The sequence below is a fragment of the Aspergillus vadensis genome (genome assembly GCF_003184925.1).
Source record: "Aspergillus vadensis CBS 113365 unplaced genomic scaffold BO88scaffold_5, whole genome shotgun sequence".
In the NCBI taxonomy this organism is placed as follows: domain Eukaryota; kingdom Fungi; phylum Ascomycota; class Eurotiomycetes; order Eurotiales; family Aspergillaceae; genus Aspergillus; species Aspergillus vadensis.
In genome coordinates this window covers 1351245-1374845 of record NW_020292043.1, presented here as the reverse complement: position 1 = coordinate 1374845, position 23601 = coordinate 1351245, and the positions used below count along the sequence as shown (strand labels likewise).

The window sequence follows — 23601 nt, the reverse complement described above, 5'->3', positions numbered from 1 at the left end:
AGTAAGGGGTAGATAAGGACACCAGATGGCCATGCAAAGGAATATTGAAATTTCTTTCAATTGAATGGTCCTTGATGCTTACATGCGTCTTGCGAACCCCCAACTCAGCTTGCATGAGAAAGTGTTCGGGGCGCTTAGAAATAAGCCGGGGTTACCGAGCTTATAAGAATAAACTCCATCCCCTCCAACCCACAATCCCTTACCTCAACCCCGCAAAGGGAATCTCATCTGCTCTCATCATGCTAGTCTACCTCACCAACTTTTTCATAGCATGGCTCGCCTACTTTTGGCGACCCAAACAACAACCCTGCGACAGTCTAACACTACCGCATATTCCCGGGGTTGACATCATATCCATGACCCGCCAAGAGGTCCATAACTACAGCGTAGCAGCCTCTCCTCCATACAATCTCGCAGACATCCAGAATCTCGACTTCTGCAACGTATCGCTCACCCTAACTCACCCGGGTGAAAATGACACTGTCGCTGTCTCTGTCTGGCTCCCCCTCACCAACTGGAACGGCCGTTTCCAGGCTACTGGTGGCGGCGGTCTCGCAGCCGGCATCATCGGCCTGGCCTCAGCTCGCCCAGTCAGCCAGGGCTATGCGACAGCTGCAACCGATGGCGGTCTCACCTTGAATGGAACCAGTAATCCCCAGACGGGGGCCTGGGCTCTGCGCCCCGACGGTTCCATCAACACCGCTCTGCTAGAAAACTTCGCCCATCGCTCCATCTATGATATGACCATCATCGGGAAGACCCTTACCGAGCGCTTCTACGGATCTCCGCCAAAGTACTCCTACTGGAGCGGCTGCTCCACTGGCGGCAGACAGGGATACTTCGCCGCAGCAAAGTATCCGACTCTCTTTGACGGAATTCTCGCCGGTGCACCGGCCCTCAATTTCCCACGTTTAATCGGATACATGTCCTGGCCGCCGGTGCATATGTTCCAGTCCGCAGCGCCGCCGCAGTGCGTCTTTGACACATTCCTAAAAGCAATCATCGGCGAATGTGATCCGCTCGATGGAGCCACGGATGGGTTAATATCAGATTACAACCCGGAGAGCTGCCCATTCGATCCCGAAACACTTTTCGGCCAAACGGTACCATGCCCGGAGATGGGCTCAGATTCCCCAGTAACCATCACAGCCCAGCACGCCACCCTCTTCAAGCAAATCTTGCAAGGTCCCGAACTCCCCGGATCATCCCAACCTATGGACAGGACTCCCACCGGGCGCCTCATTCCGCGGAACGGCAAACACCGAAGTAATCAATGGATCAATTGTCAGACCCGTCCCCTTCTTTCCCATCATCGGCTGGATTAAGAATTTTGTCTTTCGAGACCCGAGCTACAATGTATTCAATATGAATCTCGATGACTTCGATACTGTCTACCGTCTCACGCTGGACGCCTACAACGGCATTTTCGGCTCGGATGATCTTGATCTCTCCGATTTCCGTCGCGCAGGGGGGAAGCTTTTGACCTGGCATGGGTTGGCGGATGAGCTGATCCCGGCGTCGTGGACGAATGCATTCTGGGATAGGATTGATCAGGCGGATGATGGAGATGCAGATGAGTTTTACCGGGTTTTCCTTGCCCCTGGGCTGGGGCACTGCTCGGCTGGGTATGGTCCGAAACCAGTTGATCCGTTCGGCGCATTGGTGCGCTGGGTGGAGGAAGGGAATCCTCCTGATCGGTTGAGTGCGGCAGCTGTCAAGGCGGATGGGACGGAGGTGACGAGGGAGTTGTGTCGGTACCCGGCGACGCTGGTGTATGATGGGCATGGGGATGTGAATGATGCGAGGAGTTTTTCATGTCGATCCAAAGAGGCATGATGGTTATGATGTTATATATAGACACGCTATATCCTCTCGATATTTTGGGAACGCTAGAGGTGGGACACTGGTACTAGCATACGGCTGAATGACTTGGAATAGAATATGAGCTTCGGGATTGACCGTTGTTGTTATTAGGCGTTTCACAGAGTGGCTATATCGGGCTTCAGCTGGGCTAACATTGCATGGTCTACTAATTTGGGCCAGAAGACTGCGGCATACCGTTTAAGATCCATTATTAATTGGGTGACTACTATGAAGGAGTAGCATGTCTGCGCAGTGATGGGATCAGTCTCGGATAGTGCCAACGCCCCATCTCGGGAGGAGTGGATACTGCAATGGCAAAAGACACCAACAACAACAACCAAAAGAAAAAAGTAAAAATCACAAAAAATGGAGCTGCGGGGAATCGAACCCCGGACCTCTCCCATGCTAAGGGAATATTATACCACTAAACCACAGCCCCATTTGTTGAAAGACAGGGGTCTACATTTGATATATAACATAAGTCCTGCCATAGGTAGAGGGGATCGAGGTGACAGGTGGTTGTGGTGTTGACAATCCACACTGGAGGGCGGTTGGTGGTCATAGATAATTCGTATTGTATGCTTAAGTAAAATATTCCATGCCTAGAGTATTTATTTACTACTTGTGAGGGACGATCGAACGTGGTTTATGATGAATGGGGTGATTCAGGCAGACCATTCGTCTTCAGTTCGGAAATATATTCCTCGGACGTGCTGCTTTGCTCAGGGTTAGCCAAAGTGAAAACCAGCATTATTGCCTAACCCTCAATTCAAACCAGTGAGAGAGGCAGATGAGCCAGCGACTTGACCAACATGATGTGATCCAGTTTCAACAGATATGACACGATTAAAAAGGCACTTAAACCCACACCCAGTAATGCAGTCCAAGCGTATTTAATAGAAGTTCTCAGTTACGTGCAAGAGTCTACAAGAACACGAACTTGTCCCACCCAGACATCCTCACAACTGCGGGGAAGCAGGTAAGCATTAGCAACAGACAATAAATCCGGCGACAAAACTCAGCCACCAAGAAATGCCCATCAATCACAAGAATCCACACCAAAATCACAAAAGCGACCGTAGTAGGATCACGATGGCGTTCTGCAACCTTGCTCGGAGGCCGCTTGTCTAGGTCACACCAACCACATTGCATACCCGAGAGCTGAGCAGTTGAACTAATGCACCATCCATGCAGCATCGGGCTCTGATCAGATGTGGATGCGATAACACAGAGACCAATGAGAAATATATTAATTATGCAATACCGGCACGACCCCTCCTTCAGCTTCCCTACAATATAAAATAGTCGGGATTTCGCTCAGCTAGCCTCCTCGATGCTATTATGTTCGATCACCCTATCGCCACCATGCCAGTAACGTTGTGGACGGGCGCCTTCGTCGCCCTTACGAGTGTGTACATTTTCATCTCACTTTTGACTCGCAAGAGCAAGCATCCGCCTCTACCTCCCGGTCCTCGACGAAAGCCTATTGTGGGTAATCTTTGGGATTTGCCCGACCCAGACCAGCAAGATTGGCAGCACTGGCTGAAGCACAAGGATCGCTATGGTACGATCAAGCACTCAAGTAACTCCGAAACGAAGGGCTGCATGTCTGACTGCCAACAGGCCCGATCAGTTCCCTTAGCATCATGGGCCAAACCATCATCGTCTTGAACGATGTCCGACTAGCGGTGGAACTACTCGAGTCACGATCGTCGATCCACTCCTCGCGTCCACAGCAACACTTCGCAGAGATGTGAGACAACAAGACCTACCTTAACAGTATTGCAGATCAATTGATGAATTGTACAGGGCGGGCTGGAACAATGTCCTCGGAGCGGTGAAGCAGTCTCAGCGCATCCGAGCAACGCGCAAGAACCTGCATAGGGAGATCGGATCCAACAATTCGGTCGCTCGATTCAATGAGATTCAGGTAGCGGAGGTGGGTCGGTTTCTACTGAGGGTACTGGATGCGCCGGACAAGTTGATGCAGCATATACGCAAGTGAGTTACCCCTTACCATACATCGGTATCAACCACCAAGACTGAACAATAACCACCAGAGAGGCGGGCGCAATCATCCTAAAAGTAGGATACGGATATACCATCGAACCGCATGTTCAAGACCCGCTGGTTGATCTGGCCGACAAGGCCATGGAGGATTTCTCGATGGCCATGCTCCCAGCCACATGGGCAGTGGACTTTTTCCCACCCCGTAAGCCATATCCCACAGCCATACAGGAACAAACCAGACTAACCAGTTGATTAGTGAAGTATCTTCCAACCTGGTTCCCAGGTACAGAGTTCATGAAGATCGCACAACGCTATCGGAAGAACGTCACGGCATTCAGCGATATCCCTTATGCATTCGTGAAGGACCAAATGCTTACTGGCCGCTTCGTACCGTCTTTTCTCTCCAACCTCCTCGAGAGCAGTGCTTTCGAGCCCGGATCCGAAGAAGAGAATACTGTCAAGTGGTCTGCTGGATCGCTCTACGCCGGGGGAGCTGATACGGTAAGGACTCCCCGTCCTGCTTGCTTCCGATCCAATGCCGTACTTACTCTTGGATAATCAACAGACCGTCTCCTCCATAGCCAGCTTCTTCCTCGCAATGGCCCTCTTCCCCGAAGCGCAGCGCAAAGCACAGGAGGAAATTGACACCGTAATCGGAACAGACCGACTGCCGCAGTACAAAGACCGGGAACAACTACCTTACATTAACGCATTAGTCAAAGAGACGCTCCGATGGCATCCAGTCGTACCTATGAGCGTTGCACACGCCTCGACCGAAGATGATGTCTGCGAGGGATACTTCATCCCCAAGGGATCGTCGATCCTTGCCAATATATGGTCAGTTCGCCCTTTTACCCCCTCTGAGCCATAAAACTCTCACCACCAACTAACATCACTGAAACGCATACAGGGGCTTCACCCACGACCCAGCCGCCTACCGCGACCCTATGACCTTCAAACCCGAACGATTCCTAGGCCCAAAACCAGAGCGAGATCCCCACTTCCTTGTATTTGGATTCGGTCGTCGCATTTGTCCGGGGAAGACTCTAGCTGATGTAAACGTGTATTTTACCATCGCCCAAGCCCTAGCTGTCTTTGAGATCTCGAAGCCAGTAGAGAATGGGAAAGTCAAGGATATTCGACCGGATTTTCTGCCCGGTGTGATCAGTCACCCAGCGCCGTTTAATGTGTCTATTCGGCCGAGGAGTGCGAAGCATTTGGAAATGCTTCGGTCGTTGGAGGAGAAGTATCCTTGGGAGAAGAGTAATGCGGAGGATTTGGGGAATGTGCAATATTGAGAGGTGAAGGTGGTGGAAAAGATTGTTTCAAGGTCAGTGGGCTGAGACAGTGGTGGCTGAGCTGTTGTATGTCGGCTGAGTAGAGAGTATATTGTGTCTTTGACCAATTAAGGCCATCGGATATAATGTTACAGTAGTATCTATATAGGGATATCCTATCCAATGCACCTGTAAGCAAGGGGATGTCATATACCAATCACCAACAAGCAGATGCACACGCCTTATGACTTCGTCTCCTCAGTATTCGGCCGTATGAGCCCCTCCATCAACCACTCATCGAACAAGAATTCTGTCGCAGTCGGTCGATCCTCTGCATTCCACTGCAAGGCCTTCCGAAGCCACCGGAAGAGTCCCTCTTTATTCTCCCCTGGAATATCGGCACCTAAACTTTCCAGAGAAATTTCCGGAATCGGCGCCAAGTCCTTCCAACTTCCTAGAGATATCTAGTTAGACTCGACTCGGATTGCAGAAGAATCTGGTCTCACCCTGTTCATCCCAGAAAACATAAGCCAGTTTGCACCGCTCGCGGAAACTAGCCGGAGGGGGCCCCATGAGTGCCATCATCTCCGCAAGATGCACTCGGTCATCGAAGATGCCATCTGCGTTTCTGCCGTCGAACATGTGGCGAGGGCTTACGATGTCCCATGCTTACAATAAAAGAATCAGCATAGAAACAGGGTGTAGACTATTTTTTGAGAGGGTATCTTACCACCATAGCAACGTTCCAAATATCGACCTTATAGTCCCAGTTCTCTTTCAAAACGACTTCAGGCGTTCTGTACATATTCGGCATAATGTCGTCACTGTTCTCGACATCACTAAAGCGGGCTTCGCCGAAATCACATAGTAGGGGTAGACCACTCCATCCGGGGTTGTAGACAGTAGATAGGTAGATCGTTCTGTCTTTGAGCACCTTTCTAGGTGATGGACCATTGACTTCCCGCTCTTCGAGATCCTCGAGTGTCTTAGTATCTGGGACAGGGAGAAGCAAGTTCTTCAATTGAAGATCTTTTCTTGGATTAGTTTAACAGTTAGGATCGTAGAAGTAGGTTTTTTACCGGTGTGCCTATATGAGCAGCAGAGTGCAGAAAGTCCAGAGCGATCAATAGCTGCCTGATGCAAGACTTCATCTCGTCCAGAGTCATAATTTTCCCAGGGATGTATTTTTGCAGGAGGGTATCTGCACTCATACCCATAGGTTCATGAACGAGACAAACATGAGGTGATCCTACAGAAAATCTACAGAAAGAGCATAATAATGTTATAATTACGCAATGTTGTACAAAAACACCGAGAGAAATGCAAGGATAGCACACATTAGGCAACCGAGACTTAATATGAGCCCTTACCGGCTGCTATATAACTTTTCTTAAAGTTCGCATCTTCCTCTCTTTAATACACATACCGGAACCTCGTGTTCTCCTTATCAGTCAGACCAGCCCACTTGGCCTCATCCACCATCGAATCCTCCACCTTACCGTACCGGCTATCCCGTCTCCGATTCTCCCACACATAGTATGCGAACAGCACGACAGACATGACAGCTGCCGCAGCCTGGGTGGCCAGAACCGCAATTTTCGCGGGACGGTATTCAGGGGCATCGCGGGCCTGGAAGGTCTGAGGCCCGATGATGTTTCCGACCGAGAAGGAACCGGCAATCAGAGCACTGCTGAAGGCGCGCTTGGTGTGACCGGCACAGTTGGCCATGGTCCACTGGTACAGGATGGGAAGGGTGGCAACAATGGCATTGACCAGGTAGATGCCGATGAGAACACCGGCCTTGTTGCTCTTGGGAAGAAAAGAGAGGAGGCCACCGCCGATAATGCCGGGGATAGTGCAGAAGGCGTTCCATGCCCAGCGGTGGGAGGTCCTGCGGATACCAAAGCCAACCAGGAGGGTGAAGAAGATACTGACGATGCCGGAGGGCATGTTGAGAAGGGCGGAGGTGGGACCGGAGTATCCAAATCCGGAGATGAGAGTGGCGGAGTAGGTGGTTACGACACCGCTAGAAACAGAGATCTGGCACGAGATTAGGTTGAAGTAAAGAGTAACATGGAATAGGATCATTCTTACGAGGATGGTGATCAAGACCAACAGCCAGAGCTGAATGTCAAGCACAGCTTCCCAGATCTGCTTAAGGTTGATGGTGCTACTCCACACTCCCGTCTGGTTGACACTGACGTGCTGCAGGAGAGCCACCTTTTCTTCCTCAGACAGCCACTTGGCCTTCATCGGGGTGTCGGGAATGAAGAGCAGAGTGAGAACACCAATCAGCACAGTGGCCAAGCCAATGACCAGGAACATGATGCGCCATCCGGCAAGGGTGGCCCCGTGGTGAACATGCTGAAAGCCAAAGGATACTAGACCACCGATGATCTGGGCTACTCCCAAACCATTATACCAAAGGGTGAAGCGAGGTGCCTGCTCGCTTTTTGTATAGTATTGACTGCTGATGAGCATCAGAGAGGGTCCAATCGTGGCCTCGAAGATACCCAAGAAGACACGGGCAGTGAGGAGGGTCGCATAGTTTTTGGCGCCTGCGGAGGCTGCAGCAGCAACTCCCCAGAGGGCGACATTCGCACCGAGCCACTTGGCGGCGGGAACTTTCTGGAGGCAGTAGACTGATAGTGAATAAATATTAGCACGGTATTTATTTATGTTGAGGTTTTTGGTACATGGACATACTATTGGGAGCCTCGGCGATCAGATAGGCCAGGAAGAACCACGTTGCGGTGTTGGTGTACTCATTCCCCGCGAGGTGCAGTTCCGTTTTCATTCCCATGACGGCAGCATACTGTGTCCCCCCTTGCGTCAATGAGGGGTGTGTTGGCTGGAAGCTTGCGACGACTTACGTTAAGCATGACCTTGTCCAAAAATTGCAGGATATAGCAGGAGAACATGAAAGGTATCAAGTGCCAGTCAATCTTTCGACGCAAAGCCCGCAGATCGATCTGAGAGCTGTCGGGGCCGGCCGCATGGCCCTGAAGATATTCCACAGCGTCGTCGGTGCGATCCACAGGCAGAGCCTGTGAAAAGGCACCCGGCAACTTCTCCTCCATGTTGTATCTATGATCTGGTCGTCGAAGGACAAAACAGAAACAAAAGAAAAGAGAAAAGACAAGGGGGGTTGCGGGAAAATAATCGAAGAATTAGAAGCAGTCAGAGAAAGGAATGCCGGGATGGGAGGTTACATGCAGGATCCTGCAGGCAAAAAACCACGGGAAGTGCAACCGGATTGGCCGCAGGGATACCATTGGGTTCCAGTAGTTATAATATATTTGTCAAGATAACTGCCTGGCCACTTCATCTTGCAGAAGTTTGCAAATGCTCTAAAGTCTACGCTAGACCAGGGCTCGAGATTTTAGTGCGCGCGATTCTGCCCGGATTCTTCTGGTCGCCGAAGGATTTTGATTGCGAACCCACCAGGATTCATATCATTGAGTACGGTTTTCTCGGCATGACCGAAGTTAATGGCTGAAGGATCATGATTCTGAACCCTCCTTCAGCTCCAAGGACAAAATTTACCCCTTGTTGTAGGGCTTCAGCATGATCCTGCGAAGCTCAGGATCGAAAAACTCCCTCCAGCCAGCGCACATCACGACTTGCATAATCACTACGCAAATATCCTCTCTTCCTCATGCCTCCTCTCTCTTTCTCCTTGACTTTCTACATTTACTGCCAGTATGGGCTGGGTGCACCATGCCTCGCCTGAAGTGGAGGCTGAGTCGGAATACCGCCTGATTTTAGGGGTATGCCTGGGCTTGACCTTGTTGATGGTTATCACTGTCTGCCTGCGCCTAGCAATTCGATTTAATGCCCGCCGATTGGAAGCGTCCGACTTTGTGATGCTGGTGACTATGGTGGGTTGCTTTTGGTAGTAGACGATACGACCGCTAACTAGTGTCAGGCCTTCAGTATCATATACAGCGCACTGTGCATCGCTCGTGAGTCGAACAAGCTTCCAGTACACAACAAATGCTAAGAATCAGTAGAAAGCAGATATGGTCTCGGATTGCCCTTGTCGCTGCGCCCCAAGGCAGACCTTCCGGATTACACAAAGGTATGCGCTGTGCCTATTACGATCGAGACAGAGTATTGATAAACACCAACAGCTCAATTATGCCGGTCGCCCATTCTATCAACTCGGAATCGCTGGATTTAAAGCTTCCCTTTGCCTCAACTATTTGCGATTGATTTCCGGAACGTCCAAGAATTACTACCGAATCCTCATATGGGCCGTAATAACCATCTCGACACTTGGTCATCTTGCGGGAACGTTAGTTCTGATATTCGACTGTCAGCCGGTGAGAGAATCTTTCTCCAGTCGCAGTGCTAGGTTGCTGATAAAGCGATCGAAAGGTTGAGCGCGCCTGGAATCCCAACATCTCAGGGTCTTGTCTTCCAGCAGGGCCAACATTTTATGGATTAGCCATCTTCACCATCATCTGCGACATCACCATCATTATCCTTCCCATTCCGCTATTGCTCCAACTGAACATCAAGACAGCACAAAAGGCAGGAGTGGTTTGTCTGTTTCTGCTGGGGCTGTTCACCACGATCTGCTCGATCCTCCGCCTCACACAAATCCATCGGGTGGCTTATGGCGATGGAAACTCGACCATGTTGGTGCTGTGGGGCACAATTGAGTTCAACGTCGGGGTGAGTTTCTACGAGAGAGAGAACAGGATGATGCACCGAGCCACTGACTAATTGAATTAGAACATTGTAACTTGTGTTCCCTTTCTCGCCCCTCTGCTGAAAGGTGCGGTGCGCGATTTCCGATCGTACAGTGGTCGAAAAGGGTACGACAGCCGGAGTTATGCTTTGCAGACCTGGTCAAAGGATCCGCGCTCGCAGTTACGGTCGACAACTTCGGCGGCGCCGCAACCCAAACGCACGCCCAGCGAAGAGCTTATCCTCGAGAGTGGGGGCGCCGACGAGGGAGGCATTCATATGACGGTGGAGCTGCGCGTGTCGCTGGAGAAGAGGCCAACAATAGAGGCCAAAGAGTGATGCCCGTTCTCTTGCCGTCGACTGATGGCGCCATTCCTTGGAAACCAATCTCTTAAACTTTCGTTATGTATATTAATCACTCACTGGGTCTTCCTCTTTTTCTCGCCCTATCAAGCGCAGCTTTCCGGCGATTCCTGAATAGTGCAATGCAGGAATCTTAGTAGGTGCTTAGCACTACGGGATTAATAGTGCTTACGCTTCTCATGATCAAACCAGACCGGGATCATACTGGGCCGATGTAACAGAGATAAGCCAATGGAGTCGAGCAGAGCAGGCCAGACCAACCGCCCCCGACGGGATCTTCCCGGCCATCAAGCCCAGCTCCATCCAGGAGGAATCCTGTGCGTCCCGTGAAACCTTAATGTTGGTCCACTCGGGAAGTCATCCCCGGGCGGCCACCGAGCTGTGTTCCGCACACGCCAGCTGGCCTGTTGGTGAGAAATGGGTAATGTGGCCGCCTAATTGAACCAGTAACTGGACATTAGTGTCTGGCCGGTGTGCTAGCTAGCTACTAGAGAGTTGACAGCACTATCAGAATGGGAATGATCCACTGCGGACGGACTGTGACAGATTGACACCGGAGAAGGGACCGCGGTGGTAGGGCTAGAGACCGGCGCTAAGGTCTCAAGCACGACGCCGTCCCCCACGCGATGCCGGCCTAACATTCTTAGTGCTGTTAAGGCTCTTTTAGGGCCGGCCTTGTTTCACCTCACGCATTAGACTGGCACGAGACATCCAATGTAACTTTATTGCGTCGTTATTACGGTTTAATTATGATTAAATTAAGGTTGGCAGAGGTTTTCATTGCCTAATGGCATGCTGTATCCCAGCTACTGGTCGTCAACTTTACCAACCTTGTTCGTTGTCCTCAGCAGCGCAGATACGAGTCTCTGACTCCTTGCATATACAAGGTAATGATACTTCCCAGAAGCAACCCTTAGTTATCAGTGAATGCGCATCAATCTCATCGAGCACCTCCCCTAATCTAACTGCAGATAATAGGCATAAATTATTCAGAGACAAACACGAGCTTTAGCACCATCAAGCCCTAAGGCCAGCCAACTAGTATGGTTTTGCCGGCCTGACCCCATCCCAACAATGCCTCACATTCTCTTCCCATTGGCACATTCCCATACGATAACGGTTCCACCAATCCAATTCCTGCGCACCTGCCACATAAGTCACCGTCCGATTCCAACCGGCCCTTGATTACAACAGCATTACAGCGATGCGTCTTCAGGTAAAAGGGTCAGGGGATGAACCCGTGTTCCCGTGGAACCGAACATCCGTGCCTCTTCGCTGCCCCCATTATGGCTGATCTTCCCGTTCTCATCGTCGGTGCAGGCATCAGTGGCCTCCTTCTGGCCCAGCACCTCCAGAAGATCGGTGTCCCTTACAAGATCTTCGAGCGCGATGCCGCTATCGATGCACGAAGCGGGGGTTGGGGATTGACGCTCCATTGGGCGCTCCCTGCACTACGGGAACTCCTACCGGATGACCTTGTGCAACGCCTCCCAGAGGCATATGTCAACAAAGCGGCTGCTGCCCGCGGTGACACCGGTCGCTTTTCGTTCTTCGATCTTAAAACAGGATCAGCGTTGTACAGTGTCCCCGCTGCGGAGCGCATTCGGGTCAGTCGCGTTCGACTGAGGCAGCTGGTGGCCACGGGGCTTGATGTTCAGGTAAGACTATTTTCACTGCCTAGTAAGATGGGATGGAATGAAATCATCCTTCACTTTCGGGCCCTCTGACTAGAACTGTAGTGGAACAAAACTCTCCAAAACATCGAGTCCTCCGCCGACACCGTCACCGCGCATTTCGCAGACGGCACCTCCTACACAGGGTGCCTCTTGATCGGCTGCGATGGATCGCGATCCCCCACCCGCGAGATCTTGTACCCGGACAGCCATGAGATGAATCCACTACCGGTGCAGATCCTCGGTGCAGCTACTCTATATACAGCAGAGGAGATGGCCGGCGCAGCAGAAATTGATCCGTTCATTTTCCAGGGCTCGCATCCTGAATCCAACGTCTTCCTGTTCTTCAGCAGTATGCATATACCACCCTCCTATCACGAACCAACATCTGCACAAGAGCTAACTTGGAATTCGTGAAATAGTCCTCGACAACCCCAACAACTTCGCAGAAAGCAGCAAGGACAAATACGAATGCCAAATTATAATATCATGGGCAGATTCCAAGGACATCGCAGTCCCCAGCGACAACAGGGAGCGAATCGCCCTGATGAAATCATTGGCCTCGAACTGGGCGGAGCCATTCAGGACCCTGGTCTACGGATTACCTGAGGACACGGAGGCACGGTCAATCCGCATCGCGGACTGGATGTTCCGACCGCTGCAGAATCGCTCACACCCTAGGGTTGTGTTGATGGGTGATTCGGCGCATACGATGACTATGTGTATGTCCATACAATGCTGTGCTGTGCTGGGTGAGAGGAGTGCATGCTGACAGTGATATATAGACCGCGGAGAGGGGGCTAACAATGCCATTGTCGACGTACTGGATCTGACTAGGCGTGTGGACATGCGTTCACTAGGGTGAGTATCAGCGCTTCGCGGGATATACTACTAGATACTTACCACTCGTCCAAACAGATCCATGTCGACACAAGCACTGCGAGATGCATTGGACACCTACGAGAACGACGTCTTCAGGCGCGCGGAGCCCAGCGTGCTTAACTCGCGTCAGGCCTGTGTCGACGCTCATGACTTCACGCGGATCTTGGACGAGAGTCCACTGGTATCAGCCCGGGTGCTGAAGGAGGATGCCACGGAGCAGAAATCCTAGCTGAGGTCCATCCAAGGAGTCGCAGAGAACCAGCATAGAACAATGAACCTGCGTTCAATAAATCCAAGAAAATGAAAATGATATGCATCACCAGAACAAATAGAATGTACAAGGTACCAGACCTATTTAACATACACTACTATTAACCCCAACGAAGAAACAACAACGTTATGCGACATGACCATGCCCATGCACGATACCTCCCCTCATGCAACCCACACATTCATATAGAATCATCACCGCCCACCCAGCCCCTCATGCGGCGCCCGACCAACCTTCGGTTCTCCAGGCTTCCCACCCCTAACAGCCTCCCGATCCCCATCCGAAACGAACATCGAGCGCCCAAGCTTATTCTCCCCATCAATAGCCTGCTGGTCTCCCTCGGGAGAGGACCTCTGCTCCTTGCTTGGCGACTGCATCCGGAATGTGAGCAAGGCGCCGGAGATAACCGCGAACATGGTTAGGAAGGCGGTATTCCGGGACCTATCAATCCATCAGATATCATTAGTATACGATGGTGTAGGTAAAGGGATAAGATGTGGCTCACTTGGCTCCGGATGACATGCCATTTCCGTAACTTAGACTTGGGTTCGGCATAATTAATGGTTTGGAGGTTAGTTGATGATGTATGCAGTATGTACCTAGTGACCAATAATGGCTGTTACTGTTGGGAGACAATACTAGTACTTGTTGTTTAGGTCCTCTTATATTTGAATCCGGACAGTCGCCACGATGACACAACCATGACTGCGGTGGGATGTAGGTTTGGCCAGACTGTGTTTAGCTTTGGTGGGTAGTGTGTAAGGTTTGAAGTGGTTTTGAATTGGGAAGATGATTCCGGCGGCTGAGCTCGGATGCTGTAGATTGATTCATTGTAGTTGATTTACTTGCAGGATTTGTTGGTATCTGTAGAGTTATATGTCCAGACTGGGTTACGCTATTGATTGTTTTGGGATTCTTGTTGGAATTGTTATGGGCGGGAGAGCTAGATCGATCCGTGGTAATGACCGGGGGTGACAAGCGTAGGCATTGAGTGAGGGAACTCTCTAACTCAATAAAAACAATTAGATCGTTGCATCAATTTATTTTGTATCAAATGAGGTGGTTGTATATCGGATGTGGCCAAAAAAAAAATGTAAAATGATATGACAAGAGTGGGATTCGAACCCACGCCCCTTTCGAGACTAGGAATGCTCCGAAGGAACATGTCTGATCAGATAGCCTGACCCTAGCGCCTTAGACCGCTCGGCCATCTTGCCTGTTGCTTGAAAGATGCTGACTGCTTTGGCTATAGGAGCTCCTCCACTATCCACAGCGCGTAGGGAGGTTCAAGCTTGTCGCATTCACATGCTACAAACAATGCATGATGCTACGAGGTGCGTGTTTTATTACGAAATAATATATGCATATTGTAAGACATAGTGTTGATCTAATCTCAATGATTGACAGTCTAGTGTGTGATGGTTCGATGATGGATTGACTAGGCCACTGACCTGGATGATGAAACCGATGAAATGTATATATTTCGGGAGCGCTTTCTGGGATGCTTATTGGTACCAGTAGCAACCCCCAAGCCCCAACTGGATGCCCTTGTCGAGCGATCATTCTAACATTCAGCCCCATCCGACACATACTTGCGGCAGCGCTAGTAGTAGGTATGCGCGAGTACAGATTGTGATGTAGTCGAAATTGATCGAATGTAACCCTACAAGAAACTATCGGATATATAGCAATAGTATCGGCTGCTCGCGACCAAGGACGATTTCCTACGTAACCCAAAAATTTCCCATAAATGCACATAGAGATAACGTAGCACGCATCGGATCGGACAGCATTAATATCGAGCGGAGATAGACTCTCTCCGCTGCAGGATGCGCCGTGAGACATTGATTGTATACCCATTTAGGAAACTCACAAGGAGGATAGTGGGTCGCCGAAGAGATTTGCTGTGCAGGCCGGTTGACGATGACAGAAGGAGAATACGCTGTACATCATATTATCTTCCGTTATCAGCAGAAATAGAACATAGTATCCATGATCGACGGCAGAAAAGAGACTAAAGGGGTAAAGGGGCCAGGAACAGGAGAGCTTCCCTCTCTTTGCTACTCCACCCCTAGGCAGGCACCAGCACAGTTTCGAAGAGTAGTTCATGAAATCCACTCGGTCGGATCATCACCGTATCTTTATTCTGGCTTGGCCGATTTTTGAGTGTACACATCGAAGTGAGGATCGAGGATCAATGTGGACGGCAACTGCGACCATAGCCAGAATTGAGGTAATTTCCAGGGAACAGCTAGCGCGCATATATGCACTAGCCAGCTAAACCACCCATACACAATCAACACCTTCTGATAGTAGCTAGTAGCAACGGCACCGGAAGAATTGCGAAGATGGCACATTAAGTTTCCAATTAGTCAATGCGAGATTGGGATGAATGTTGAGCATTGTTCGGAAGCAAGTATGGCTGCTAGTCTTGGCGACGCTGCGATTTATTGAGAAGTCTCAATTCTCGCAGCCAGTGCGAAGAAAAACCCCGGGGAAAGGAAAAGTGGCCAAGCAGTGCCAATGTGCGCCTTTTGCTTGGATTGACTCAGACGCGTCATCCCAGTTCTGCCAGTGCGAGATGTGATTTGCATTGTCAAATCAATCGCACCACAATCCAGTCTCCAGCACGCCTAGCTCGGGAACAAGCACGAGCCAACAGGGCCAAACCCCCTCATGGCATGTTATTTAGTCCAACGTTCGCTAATTTATTTGATGCATCGACGGTCTGAAAGCAGCAGTCGAATTGCCAGGAGGCCTGCCTAGCTTGCGCACGAAGGGCTCGTGCACCACGCGATGCATTCAACGGTCAAAATAAGAGTATGAAAAGGATCAAATATATTGAATCCTGCCGTTCCCACCGGATGTTTTGCTCTTGGCATAAGAGGGGAGGTGAGGGGAAATGAGGAGGCGTGAGGGGAAATACGAACCCGCTGACTAAATGAGCCCCTGAGCTCCTTGGACTTTGACCACGAGGCGTAGGATGGAGCTATTCATAGATGTCGTCGGGGGTTGGCCCTTCTGCTTCCTTTGGCTTTGATTGTGCAATTTCAGCTAGGCTCTTGTCGCCATGGTGGAAGAAGTCCCAACCAATTACTCGGGACGCCGCCTCTCAAATTTCTGGCTGGGAGGGACACTAACTAGTACCCCAGAGACTAGTACTATGTAAAGGGGTGGTCGACGACAATAGAGCACATGTGATAGGATCCCCCAGGCCTCCCAAGGACTTGGTAATTGGGGCGATCTTTTATGGGCAAGGCGGGGCGACAGTCCGAAAGGGAGGTGAGCCTCGATGTTGTCTTTCAACTGGCCAGCCTAAAGAACGCCACCAGACCAGACATAGTACTAGTCACGCAAAAATTTCACTCCACTGCCTGCCAGTCATCCAAACAAAGGCATTGGGGAAACAGAAAAGGCTATTGAGCTCTGGTACACTTTTTGTGCTTTTTTCCAAACTCTCATGACCACCCCCGCCTGGCCTTGCGTCGGTTCGGGAATCTCAGACGAGAGTCTAAATCTCTTCGCCGTGCCGCGCCATCTCTATAGGACACTGACTCGGCACACCCAATCAAGTTATACCACTGAACTCATTACACAAGACATGTAATTAGCCAAGTAGCATCCACACAGATTGTAGCCAATGCCAAAGATTCCATTTGTTGAGAGAGGAGTGTTGGACCACTACAATGGGACCAGGTGGATGTCACTGCGCGGTTTTCTTTTCCAGCTGTGCGCTCCACGAGTGATAGGGCTGAAGAACAATGTCACCACGAACAGACTCAGAACTAGCGAAGATTTTAGAAGGACTAAAAAGGGCGCAACCTGACGCACAGAAAAGGATCATCGTGTTTTCCACGAATCTACGGCATACGGCAAGTCCTCCGTATCTAGTCCGGCCCGCCAAATCCGTAACCATGGATTCAGGGCCGTGTCTGACTCTGTCATCCACCCCCCTGGAGATCCAATCTCCACCAGCTTAGATTGATCCTCCTTCTTGAAAAGGCAAACCGAAAGCAGACCGTGCTTCAAAAAGGTTCGAAGCTTCTTTATCCTCCCGCTTTGTAACCGTGGCGCGTCGTGAGGTGATCACCCTAATCATCCCTTTTTCTCTTACCGGGACTCCGCACCAAGGACCGACCCAACCCGATAGTTGGTTGCGATAAGGACAGGATCGCAATTTGTAGATCAACAAGCACAGGAGCTATTTAGAAACCATCATCGTTGGTGCCTGCGATAGCGCACAACCAGTGCCACCTTGAGTGCCACTCAGAAACGTGGCCGGAAGGCGGAGATTTTTCTACCTGCGCCCGTTTATCGCCACCACAGCCAAGCGCAACACGGGCAACGTAGCTTTCCGACATTGTGAACAGAGTTTTCTGTCAATGTTATTCTTGTTCGACTCCTGGCTCGATACGAGGATCAACACTAGGAACCAAGCAAGACGCGATGAGAAAGAAGTCTGGAACCAGGGACAGGACCGGGGATACCCGACCCATGAAGTAAAAAGTAGCAAAAGTAAAAAAGTACTCCGTACTCCGTACTAGCTGGGTTTCTCGCAGTTTCTTCCATGGCCGAGGATGAAACCCGGAGCCACTTTCTGACTCGCTTGCCGGCTTCCGACTGGCATTGGTCGCCCCACGTGGGCCTGGCAGGAGGATTACTATTATTCTATATTATTCTGGTCTTATTTTGCATAAGCCCACACACTAGACAAGGTCAACGAACAAAGAAAAACAAATGAGAAAAAATCAAATAGGCAAAAAGTACGAAACGACGTGAACCCTGATCCTTTGCCAAGACAGCTACTGAGATAGCCTCTTTTTCTAAGGCAGCGAGTGGTTCTGATGCCGAGAAATCGAAACCATCACCGCTTGTAGTTGTCTGACGTCCTTGACATAGCTCATGATGGTCCAGTAGCCCCAACCGAGGCCCCAGCCAGCAGCAGTAGTCATTATCAACCGGCCGATAGGGATTTTCATGCCAATAACAAGCTTCGGTGGCGTTTCTAGGGTTTTCCTCTAGCGCTAGAACCATTGGGACCATCGCATGGAGGTCGCATTCTGAGCCGTCTCCAGGGGGACTATTGCCCTCTTATAAAGCTTGGTTGAGACTAGAAGAGGCGCCGTTCGGTGCGGAGGTTCAGATGGACAGCTAAAGGAGCCAAGCTCGCTCCCAAAACCTCCTAGGTGGAGAAGGACCCCCCAGTCGTCACGGAAGATGATAACTCCTTTCGGCACATGCCCGAACCCGCCCCGGTAATTGCACTGAGTCGTTTCCGTAAAATCCGTCGAATCCACGGTACCCTCGATCGACACTTGACGCGACGTTCCTAATTGGACTTAGAGCGGGTGAGGGCTCCTGGCCACGCTGCCTGCAAGGACCAACCCCAGGGGGTGGAAGGACACAGCGGTTATATAGGTCAAATGCCGTCGGTGGAAAGGAAGCCTGAAACAATTCCACCCCCGGTCACCTTTCCCCATCATGCTGTCCCTGGCGATCCAGTCCTTGCTGTACGAGGCAGACGCCCATGCGGCCAATCCGGCCCTGCAGCGTCGCTCGTCCTCGTCGAGCACCCAGGGCGAGGCTGTTATGAGCCCACTGCCGAGTTTGCAGACCAAGGGCTTGATCGTTATCTCGGCGCTGGCCACCGTCTCACTCATTTGCACTCTTTCCTTGTTGACATTCTTTACCTATCGTTTTATTTTCTGGAAACGGCACTACAAACGTTACATCGGTTACAACCAATATGTCGTGCTCATGTTCAACCTCATTCTGGCTGACTTCATCCAAAGTCTGGGCTTTATCATCAGTCTGCGATGGATCCAGACCAACTCGGTGACGGCCGCAGACCCTGCATGCTTCTTGCAGGGCATCTGGCTGCAGATTGGTGATCCCATGAGTGGTCTGTTCGTGCTCGCCATTGCTGCGCACACTTTCATGCACGTCACCTTGGGCTACCAGATCTCACACCGTCTTTTTGTTTCCATCATTTGTGGACTCTGGCTCTTTGGGGTCATCACGACCGTCATTCCGATCGCAGCACACGGTCGATACGTCTGGTATCCGGCTGTAGCTTGGGTGAGTTGATCATCTCTTTACAATATCTTCATAAGTCACTAACTTTCTCCTACTCTAGTGCTGGATGACCCCCAAGTACGAGTCGATGCGTCTGTGGACTCACTACTTTTGGATTTTTGCCTCGGAGTTCTTCACCGTCGTCCTGTATGCGATCATGTTCCTCCAACTGCGCAAGAGAATCGCCGAGTCAGCTATTCTGGGCGAGCACAACTCCGAAAGTCTGACCCGACTCAAGCGTGTCATTTTCCACATGGCGTTATACCCCGTCGTGTATATCTGCCTTACCTTACCTCTTGCCGCAGGTCGAATGGCTTCTGCCAGTGGTCACTCCCCCAGCGTTCTCTACTTCTGCTTTGCTGGATCCTTCATGACTCTGTGTGGCTTCTGTGATTCCCTCATGTACACACTGAGTCGCCGCAGCGTGGTGCTGGAGCCCGAAGCCAGGATCCATGGCAGCAGCAACAAATACTCCAGCCGACCGAACAAATCCTCGGTCGCACACCACTATGGCAATAGTATCGATGGCAAGGGGCCGACCAACACCACGATTGCGCGCGGTCGCAGCGATTCCACCGAGGAGATGATCGGCAAGGATGGGTTGGAGCTGGCCCCGATGGGAGTGGTGCTACAGCACACGACGATCGAGGTAACTCATGAGGCAGCCTATGATTCGGCATCGAGCAATCTGAGTGGCCAACGTGAGCGAAGCAGCATCTACCATTAGACTCCTAAGCTGCCCTGATGATTCTACACCTTCTTTATTTTGAGATTACCGGTCGAACACCGAACACCGGCTTATAAGATTTTAATCAAGTCGCATTGCCAAACTACTACACGACCAGTTGAGAAACTGTGTTCTCATTCCTTTGCATCTGCGACAACCCGCCTCGCGACAGATATGCGAGCATCGTGCGCCCGCAAGCAATCGTCGGTGACCGATTTGCGACCGACGCGGGCATTGCCTGAAGGTCCCTCCGTACACATTAGAGGAACGAAACCCTCACTGGGTTAGCGACGACCCAGCTCCGCCACTAGCTGGCGCGGTCAGACCACATGCGCCGCGAAATACATTGGAGTTTATTACGAAACCAAAGCTCATGGCGATAAAATGCCAATTACAATGGGCAATTCTTCCAACTCCTAACCGATAACCCAAGCCAGACAGGCTTTGCAACGCTTTGACCTGCGCTGGCCACGCAATGAATGACAATGGCCCCCATGCTAATAATCCTCGGGGATAATGATTTTGGCGGAGGACAGCAACATCTGCCATCTACACTTCACTGTACATATTTCCTTACTGTCATGATACAAGTACAAACGAATGTAAACAATAAACATTATTACAATGATGCTGTACCATACATCATAAACTCGGAACATAGCCGAGAAGCCAATAGGAATGAACCCCATAATCGGGTTGTCCCAAACCCCGCACGGAGACAAGATCTAAGGTTATCTGCATCTTGTCCCCCTTGCTTACCGTCTTACCCTCATCTCTACTTCTCATTTACCTGCTTAAAGAATAGACAACATGTACATGAAAGAAATCTACACCGACTCCACCCCCTCAACCCTCCACACCTTCATCCAACAAAACCCCCTCGGCGTGCTCACCACCGCCATCCCCTCCCCTGCACACCCATTACTCCAATCCACCCACATCCCCTGGGTCCTCGACATTCCTCCTCCTCCCACCACCACCACTGACGATACCAACAACAAGATCAAACTCCGCGGCCACATCGCCCGCGCCAACCCCCAATGCGCCGCCATCCTCGACTCTCTAGCCACCCAGTCTGAATCCATCCTCCCCACCGAAGTCCTCATCCTCTTCACCTCCCCCTACCACAGCTACATCACCCCGCATTTCTACACCACCACCAAGCCCCAGACCGGCAAAGTCGCCCCGACATGGAATTACGCCGCCGTGCAAGTCTACGGCCGCGCGCGGATCTATAATCCCCGTTCAGAGAGTGAAGGGGGTCAACAGGCCTCGATGTTTCTGGATAAACAGCTTCGTGATCTCTCAGCACATTGCGAGGGGAATATCATGAGGTATACTACTACCACCAGCACCAGTGATACTCAGAACAACCCGGAAGAGAATTCATGTCCACGAGCATGGACCGTCGACGAAGCGCCAGAAGCATACATCAACATCCTGAAGAAGAACATCGTCGGGATCGAAGTGACCGTGGAGCGCATGGAGGGGAAGTTTAAGATGAGCCAGGAACGAGGGGAAGGGGATCGGGAAGGGGTACTGAGGGGTTTGGATGGGATGGAAGGGGATGTTGCGAGGGGAGTGGCGGGGATGGTGAGGAGTTATGCTGCTGGAGATAGATAGAGAATGGGTGTGGATGGAATATGAGGGGTAAGTTGGGGCAAGAGATACATCAACGGCAAGATGGCCGAGCGGTCTAAGGCGCTAGGGTCAGGTGTATCTGATCAGACATGTTCCTTCGGAGCATTCCTAGTCTCGAAAGGGGCGTGGGTTCGAATCCCACTCTTGTCATATCTTTTTGCATTTTTTCTTTTCACACCTCCCGGGTAGGAAGAACACTGTAGAGTTAGATCAAGAATAGATTTTATGATCGTCTTTTTCGTTGAATTTGATGTTGTTGACTTCCTTTATTCGCGATGCCTTGTGTATCATGATCGCTGGCGAGATGACAAATGATATATTTATCACCAGTCAATTGTACTCGACTCAACGCCTACAATACTAAAAACGGCTGATTCACGCACACACACTTTTGTATTTTATTCTTGAGAGATTTTGACCGATCACGGCACTGATATCTCCGACAGAAATATTATTTGCATCAGGTGGAAATCAACACAGTTCAAACTCAGATACCTGAGACCCATATGGTCCCCATTGTCACCGGGCAAGTTTCAATCCAAAATCCCAAACAACGGCGGTATAGGAACAGCATCACACCGGGCGCTGTATCCCTCCCAGGGACAAAACAATAGCCCTTATTCTGTTATGAAAACCAGGTACACTTGTGCTGGCTGTTTCGAACCCCACTGTGGCTTACAGGACATGCTTGGACAGAGCGCTTTATCATTCCCCCCTTAGAGCTTCCTATATCAATCAAGTCGCGGCTTTCCGACGGAGCAGTACAACTTATCACCGAGTCCAGTGACTGTTACTGAAGGAGACTAACATAGACTCTAGCAAACCTAGCACTATCACAAATGATGCCATGAACATGACAACAGATCGGTTTGGCATTTGCCATGATAGTCGCAGTAATCTCTCGTGCACTGATCAAGGAAGCTTTCGACGTGGAATCCCACAGAGTCTGAGCCCTCTGAACAGCCACTGTCTCGAATTATTTTGAATGCAATCGACATTCTGCCAAGCTCATCGCCCCCCTCGTAAACAATTTCCTCCCCCACGACATCTCCCGCATCACCATAACAACTTAACAAGCTTCGTATATTGATAATGCCAAGGAAGGATAGTCGACACTAAAGTCATCTGCTCATCTAGTCGTCTAGTAATACTGCTCTGCGTCATACCAGTGACTCATATCGACTGTTGCCTCAGCCTAATTTTGAGCTCGAGCCACCAGGTACCTAGAGTCAGTGCTAAAGACTGAAGCGAGCGCTCACGGCCGATACGGAGTCCGTCGGTACAATGAACCGAACCAGAGTATGAGATAGCTTCATCTAAAAGATAACCAAAGTGGGCAGCTGTGGTAGTGAAAGTGAACTATCATGGATAAGAGAAATGAGAGTATGAGGCGGTTTGTCACTGGCTTGGGTTCCTCATTAATGGGAAAATTAGCGGAGGGGTGGACTGAGCGTAGGGTGGATAGGATTGGTCAGGAATTTTATCGATATTGGAGAGTGAGATGTAGTGGACCCTGATTTGACTTCTCTCGTGAGGTGAGAATGATCGAACATGCTGCTTCTTGTTTCCGAGATTGAGGGGTTACTTTCTATTTGTAGAGATCGATTGCTAGAATTGTGTATCCTGCATCAAATCTTCCGCTTGTTCAAGTCCGTCATAAGGTCAAGTAAGAAGCCCAGTAAAACTCCAATCACCCCTGTCACGGCGAGCATGATAGCAAAAATCTGCTGATTATAACGGCAGAACTAGCCCCTCGATCCACCTTATACGAAGTGGATATAGCAGTTCACGGCCAGGGTGCGAATCAGGGTCTTGCCAAGAGCTCTTTGATCTCTAGGCGAACGGGCCGATAACCACGAAGGAGGCGCTATTGCCAGGGATTAAATTGCATTGTACTGTGTCAAGGCCCGTTGAACAAGGCTGTGAAACCGGCCAGGACCGACAAACTCAAATGGTCATATGCTAAGCCTTTAATAGCAACTGTCTTGGGTTTGTTCCAGTCGAAGGATGGTTAGCTAAGTAGCCATGACGGCTTATTAACAAACTCTCGTCGACCGCTATATTTGCAGGCGTGGAAAGGCGCCGGATGAGACCATGTTATTGGATAGGGGAGCAAGTCCGCGG

The 23601-nt window shown here is 50.6% G+C and overlaps 8 protein-coding genes and 3 non-coding genes across 11 annotated transcripts; 6 read left to right on the top strand and 5 right to left on the bottom strand.

The window, feature by feature from the left end:
- Positions 1–239: 239 nt before the first annotated feature.
- Positions 240–5171, top strand: BO88DRAFT_442324 (cytochrome P450; the record flags this gene model as incomplete). Its single annotated transcript, XM_025709944.1, has 9 exons — positions 240–1185; positions 1223–1772; positions 3273–3427; positions 3487–3616; positions 3673–3864; positions 3924–4075; positions 4130–4374; positions 4439–4710; positions 4784–5171. 9 exons carry the CDS (start codon positions 240–242, stop codon positions 5169–5171), a joined length of 3030 nt encoding a protein of 1009 aa, XP_025565613.1.
- On the bottom strand, positions 2231–2302 carry BO88DRAFT_t68. The gene has a single exon. It is a non-coding gene; the product is annotated as a tRNA-Ala (tRNA).
- A 221-nt stretch (positions 5172–5392) lies between the features above and the next one.
- BO88DRAFT_478661 (kinase-like protein) lies at positions 5393–6367 on the bottom strand (the record flags this gene model as incomplete). Its single annotated transcript, XM_025712012.1, has 4 exons — positions 5393–5604; positions 5657–5802; positions 5858–6165; positions 6230–6367. The coding sequence occupies 4 exons, from the start codon at positions 6365–6367 to the stop codon at positions 5393–5395; spliced, it is 804 nt and encodes a 267-aa protein (XP_025565612.1).
- A 196-nt stretch (positions 6368–6563) lies between these two features.
- BO88DRAFT_478649 (putative MFS transporter) lies at positions 6564–8235 on the bottom strand (the record flags this gene model as incomplete). The annotated part of the gene is made up of 3 exons (XM_025712011.1): positions 8024–8235; positions 7857–7965; positions 6564–7792 (listed from the first exon to the last, which is right to left on the bottom strand). Exons 1-3 carry the CDS (start codon positions 8228–8230, stop codon positions 6564–6566), a joined length of 1545 nt encoding a protein of 514 aa, XP_025565611.1. The 5' UTR covers positions 8231–8235.
- Positions 8236–8854: 619 nt separating this feature from the next.
- Positions 8855–10904, top strand: BO88DRAFT_442322 (uncharacterized protein; the record flags this gene model as incomplete). The annotated part of the gene is made up of 8 exons (XM_025709943.1): positions 8855–9031; positions 9073–9115; positions 9164–9231; positions 9284–9475; positions 9531–9830; positions 9891–10180; positions 10374–10618; positions 10786–10904. 8 exons carry the CDS (start codon positions 8855–8857, stop codon positions 10902–10904), a joined length of 1434 nt encoding a protein of 477 aa, XP_025565610.1.
- A 250-nt stretch (positions 10905–11154) lies between these two features.
- On the top strand, positions 11155–13095 carry BO88DRAFT_384300 (FAD-dependent oxidoreductase). Its single transcript, XM_025704691.1, has 5 exons — positions 11155–11866; positions 11948–12233; positions 12304–12603; positions 12667–12742; positions 12800–13095. The coding sequence occupies exons 1-5, from the start codon at positions 11441–11443 to the stop codon at positions 12990–12992; spliced, it is 1281 nt and encodes a 426-aa protein (XP_025565609.1). The 5' UTR covers positions 11155–11440; the 3' UTR covers positions 12993–13095.
- Positions 13077–13589, bottom strand: BO88DRAFT_486268 (uncharacterized protein; the record flags this gene model as incomplete). The annotated part of the gene is made up of 2 exons (XM_025712414.1): positions 13077–13475; positions 13540–13589. 2 exons carry the CDS (start codon positions 13587–13589, stop codon positions 13229–13231), a joined length of 297 nt encoding a protein of 98 aa, XP_025565608.1. The 3' UTR covers positions 13077–13228.
- Positions 13590–14138: 549 nt separating this feature from the next.
- On the bottom strand, positions 14139–14251 carry BO88DRAFT_t67. The gene has a single exon. It is a non-coding gene; the product is annotated as a tRNA-Leu (tRNA).
- Positions 14252–18296: 4045 nt separating this feature from the next.
- On the top strand, positions 18297–19974 carry BO88DRAFT_240912 (uncharacterized protein). Its single transcript, XM_025702139.1, has 2 exons — positions 18297–19112; positions 19171–19974. The coding sequence occupies exons 1-2, from the start codon at positions 18516–18518 to the stop codon at positions 19834–19836; spliced, it is 1263 nt and encodes a 420-aa protein (XP_025565607.1). The 5' UTR covers positions 18297–18515; the 3' UTR covers positions 19837–19974.
- Positions 19975–20621: 647 nt separating this feature from the next.
- On the top strand, positions 20622–21459 carry BO88DRAFT_433729 (FMN-binding negative transcriptional regulator; the record flags this gene model as incomplete). Its single annotated transcript, XM_025709441.1, has 1 exon — positions 20622–21459. The coding sequence occupies exon 1, from the start codon at positions 20647–20649 to the stop codon at positions 21457–21459; it is 813 nt and encodes a 270-aa protein (XP_025565606.1). The 5' UTR covers positions 20622–20646.
- Positions 21460–21513: 54 nt separating this feature from the next.
- On the top strand, positions 21514–21627 carry BO88DRAFT_t72. Its single transcript has one exon. It is a non-coding gene; the product is annotated as a tRNA-Leu (tRNA).
- Positions 21628–23601: the final 1974 nt, after the last annotated feature.

What these genes read in the sequence shown, in the direction of transcription:
- BO88DRAFT_384300 (XM_025704691.1), top strand. Translation starts at nt 11,441, where the DNA reads ATGAACCCGTGTTCCCGTGGAACCGAACATCCGTGCCTCTTCGCTGCC. An exon ending in CCACGGGGCTTGATGTTCAG is followed by an intron (nt 11,867 to 11,947) that starts GTAAGACTATTT and finishes CTAGAACTGTAG; the next exon opens with TGGAACAAAACTCTCCAAAA. An exon ending in GGCGCATACGATGACTATGT is followed by an intron (nt 12,604 to 12,666) that starts GTATGTCCATAC and finishes AGTGATATATAG; the next exon opens with ACCGCGGAGAGGGGGCTAAC.
- BO88DRAFT_240912 (XM_025702139.1), top strand. Translation starts at nt 18,516, where the DNA reads ATGCTGTCCCTGGCGATCCAGTCCTTGCTGTACGAGGCAGACGCCCAT. An exon ending in GGTATCCGGCTGTAGCTTGG is followed by an intron (nt 19,113 to 19,170) that starts GTGAGTTGATCA and finishes CTCCTACTCTAG; the next exon opens with TGCTGGATGACCCCCAAGTA.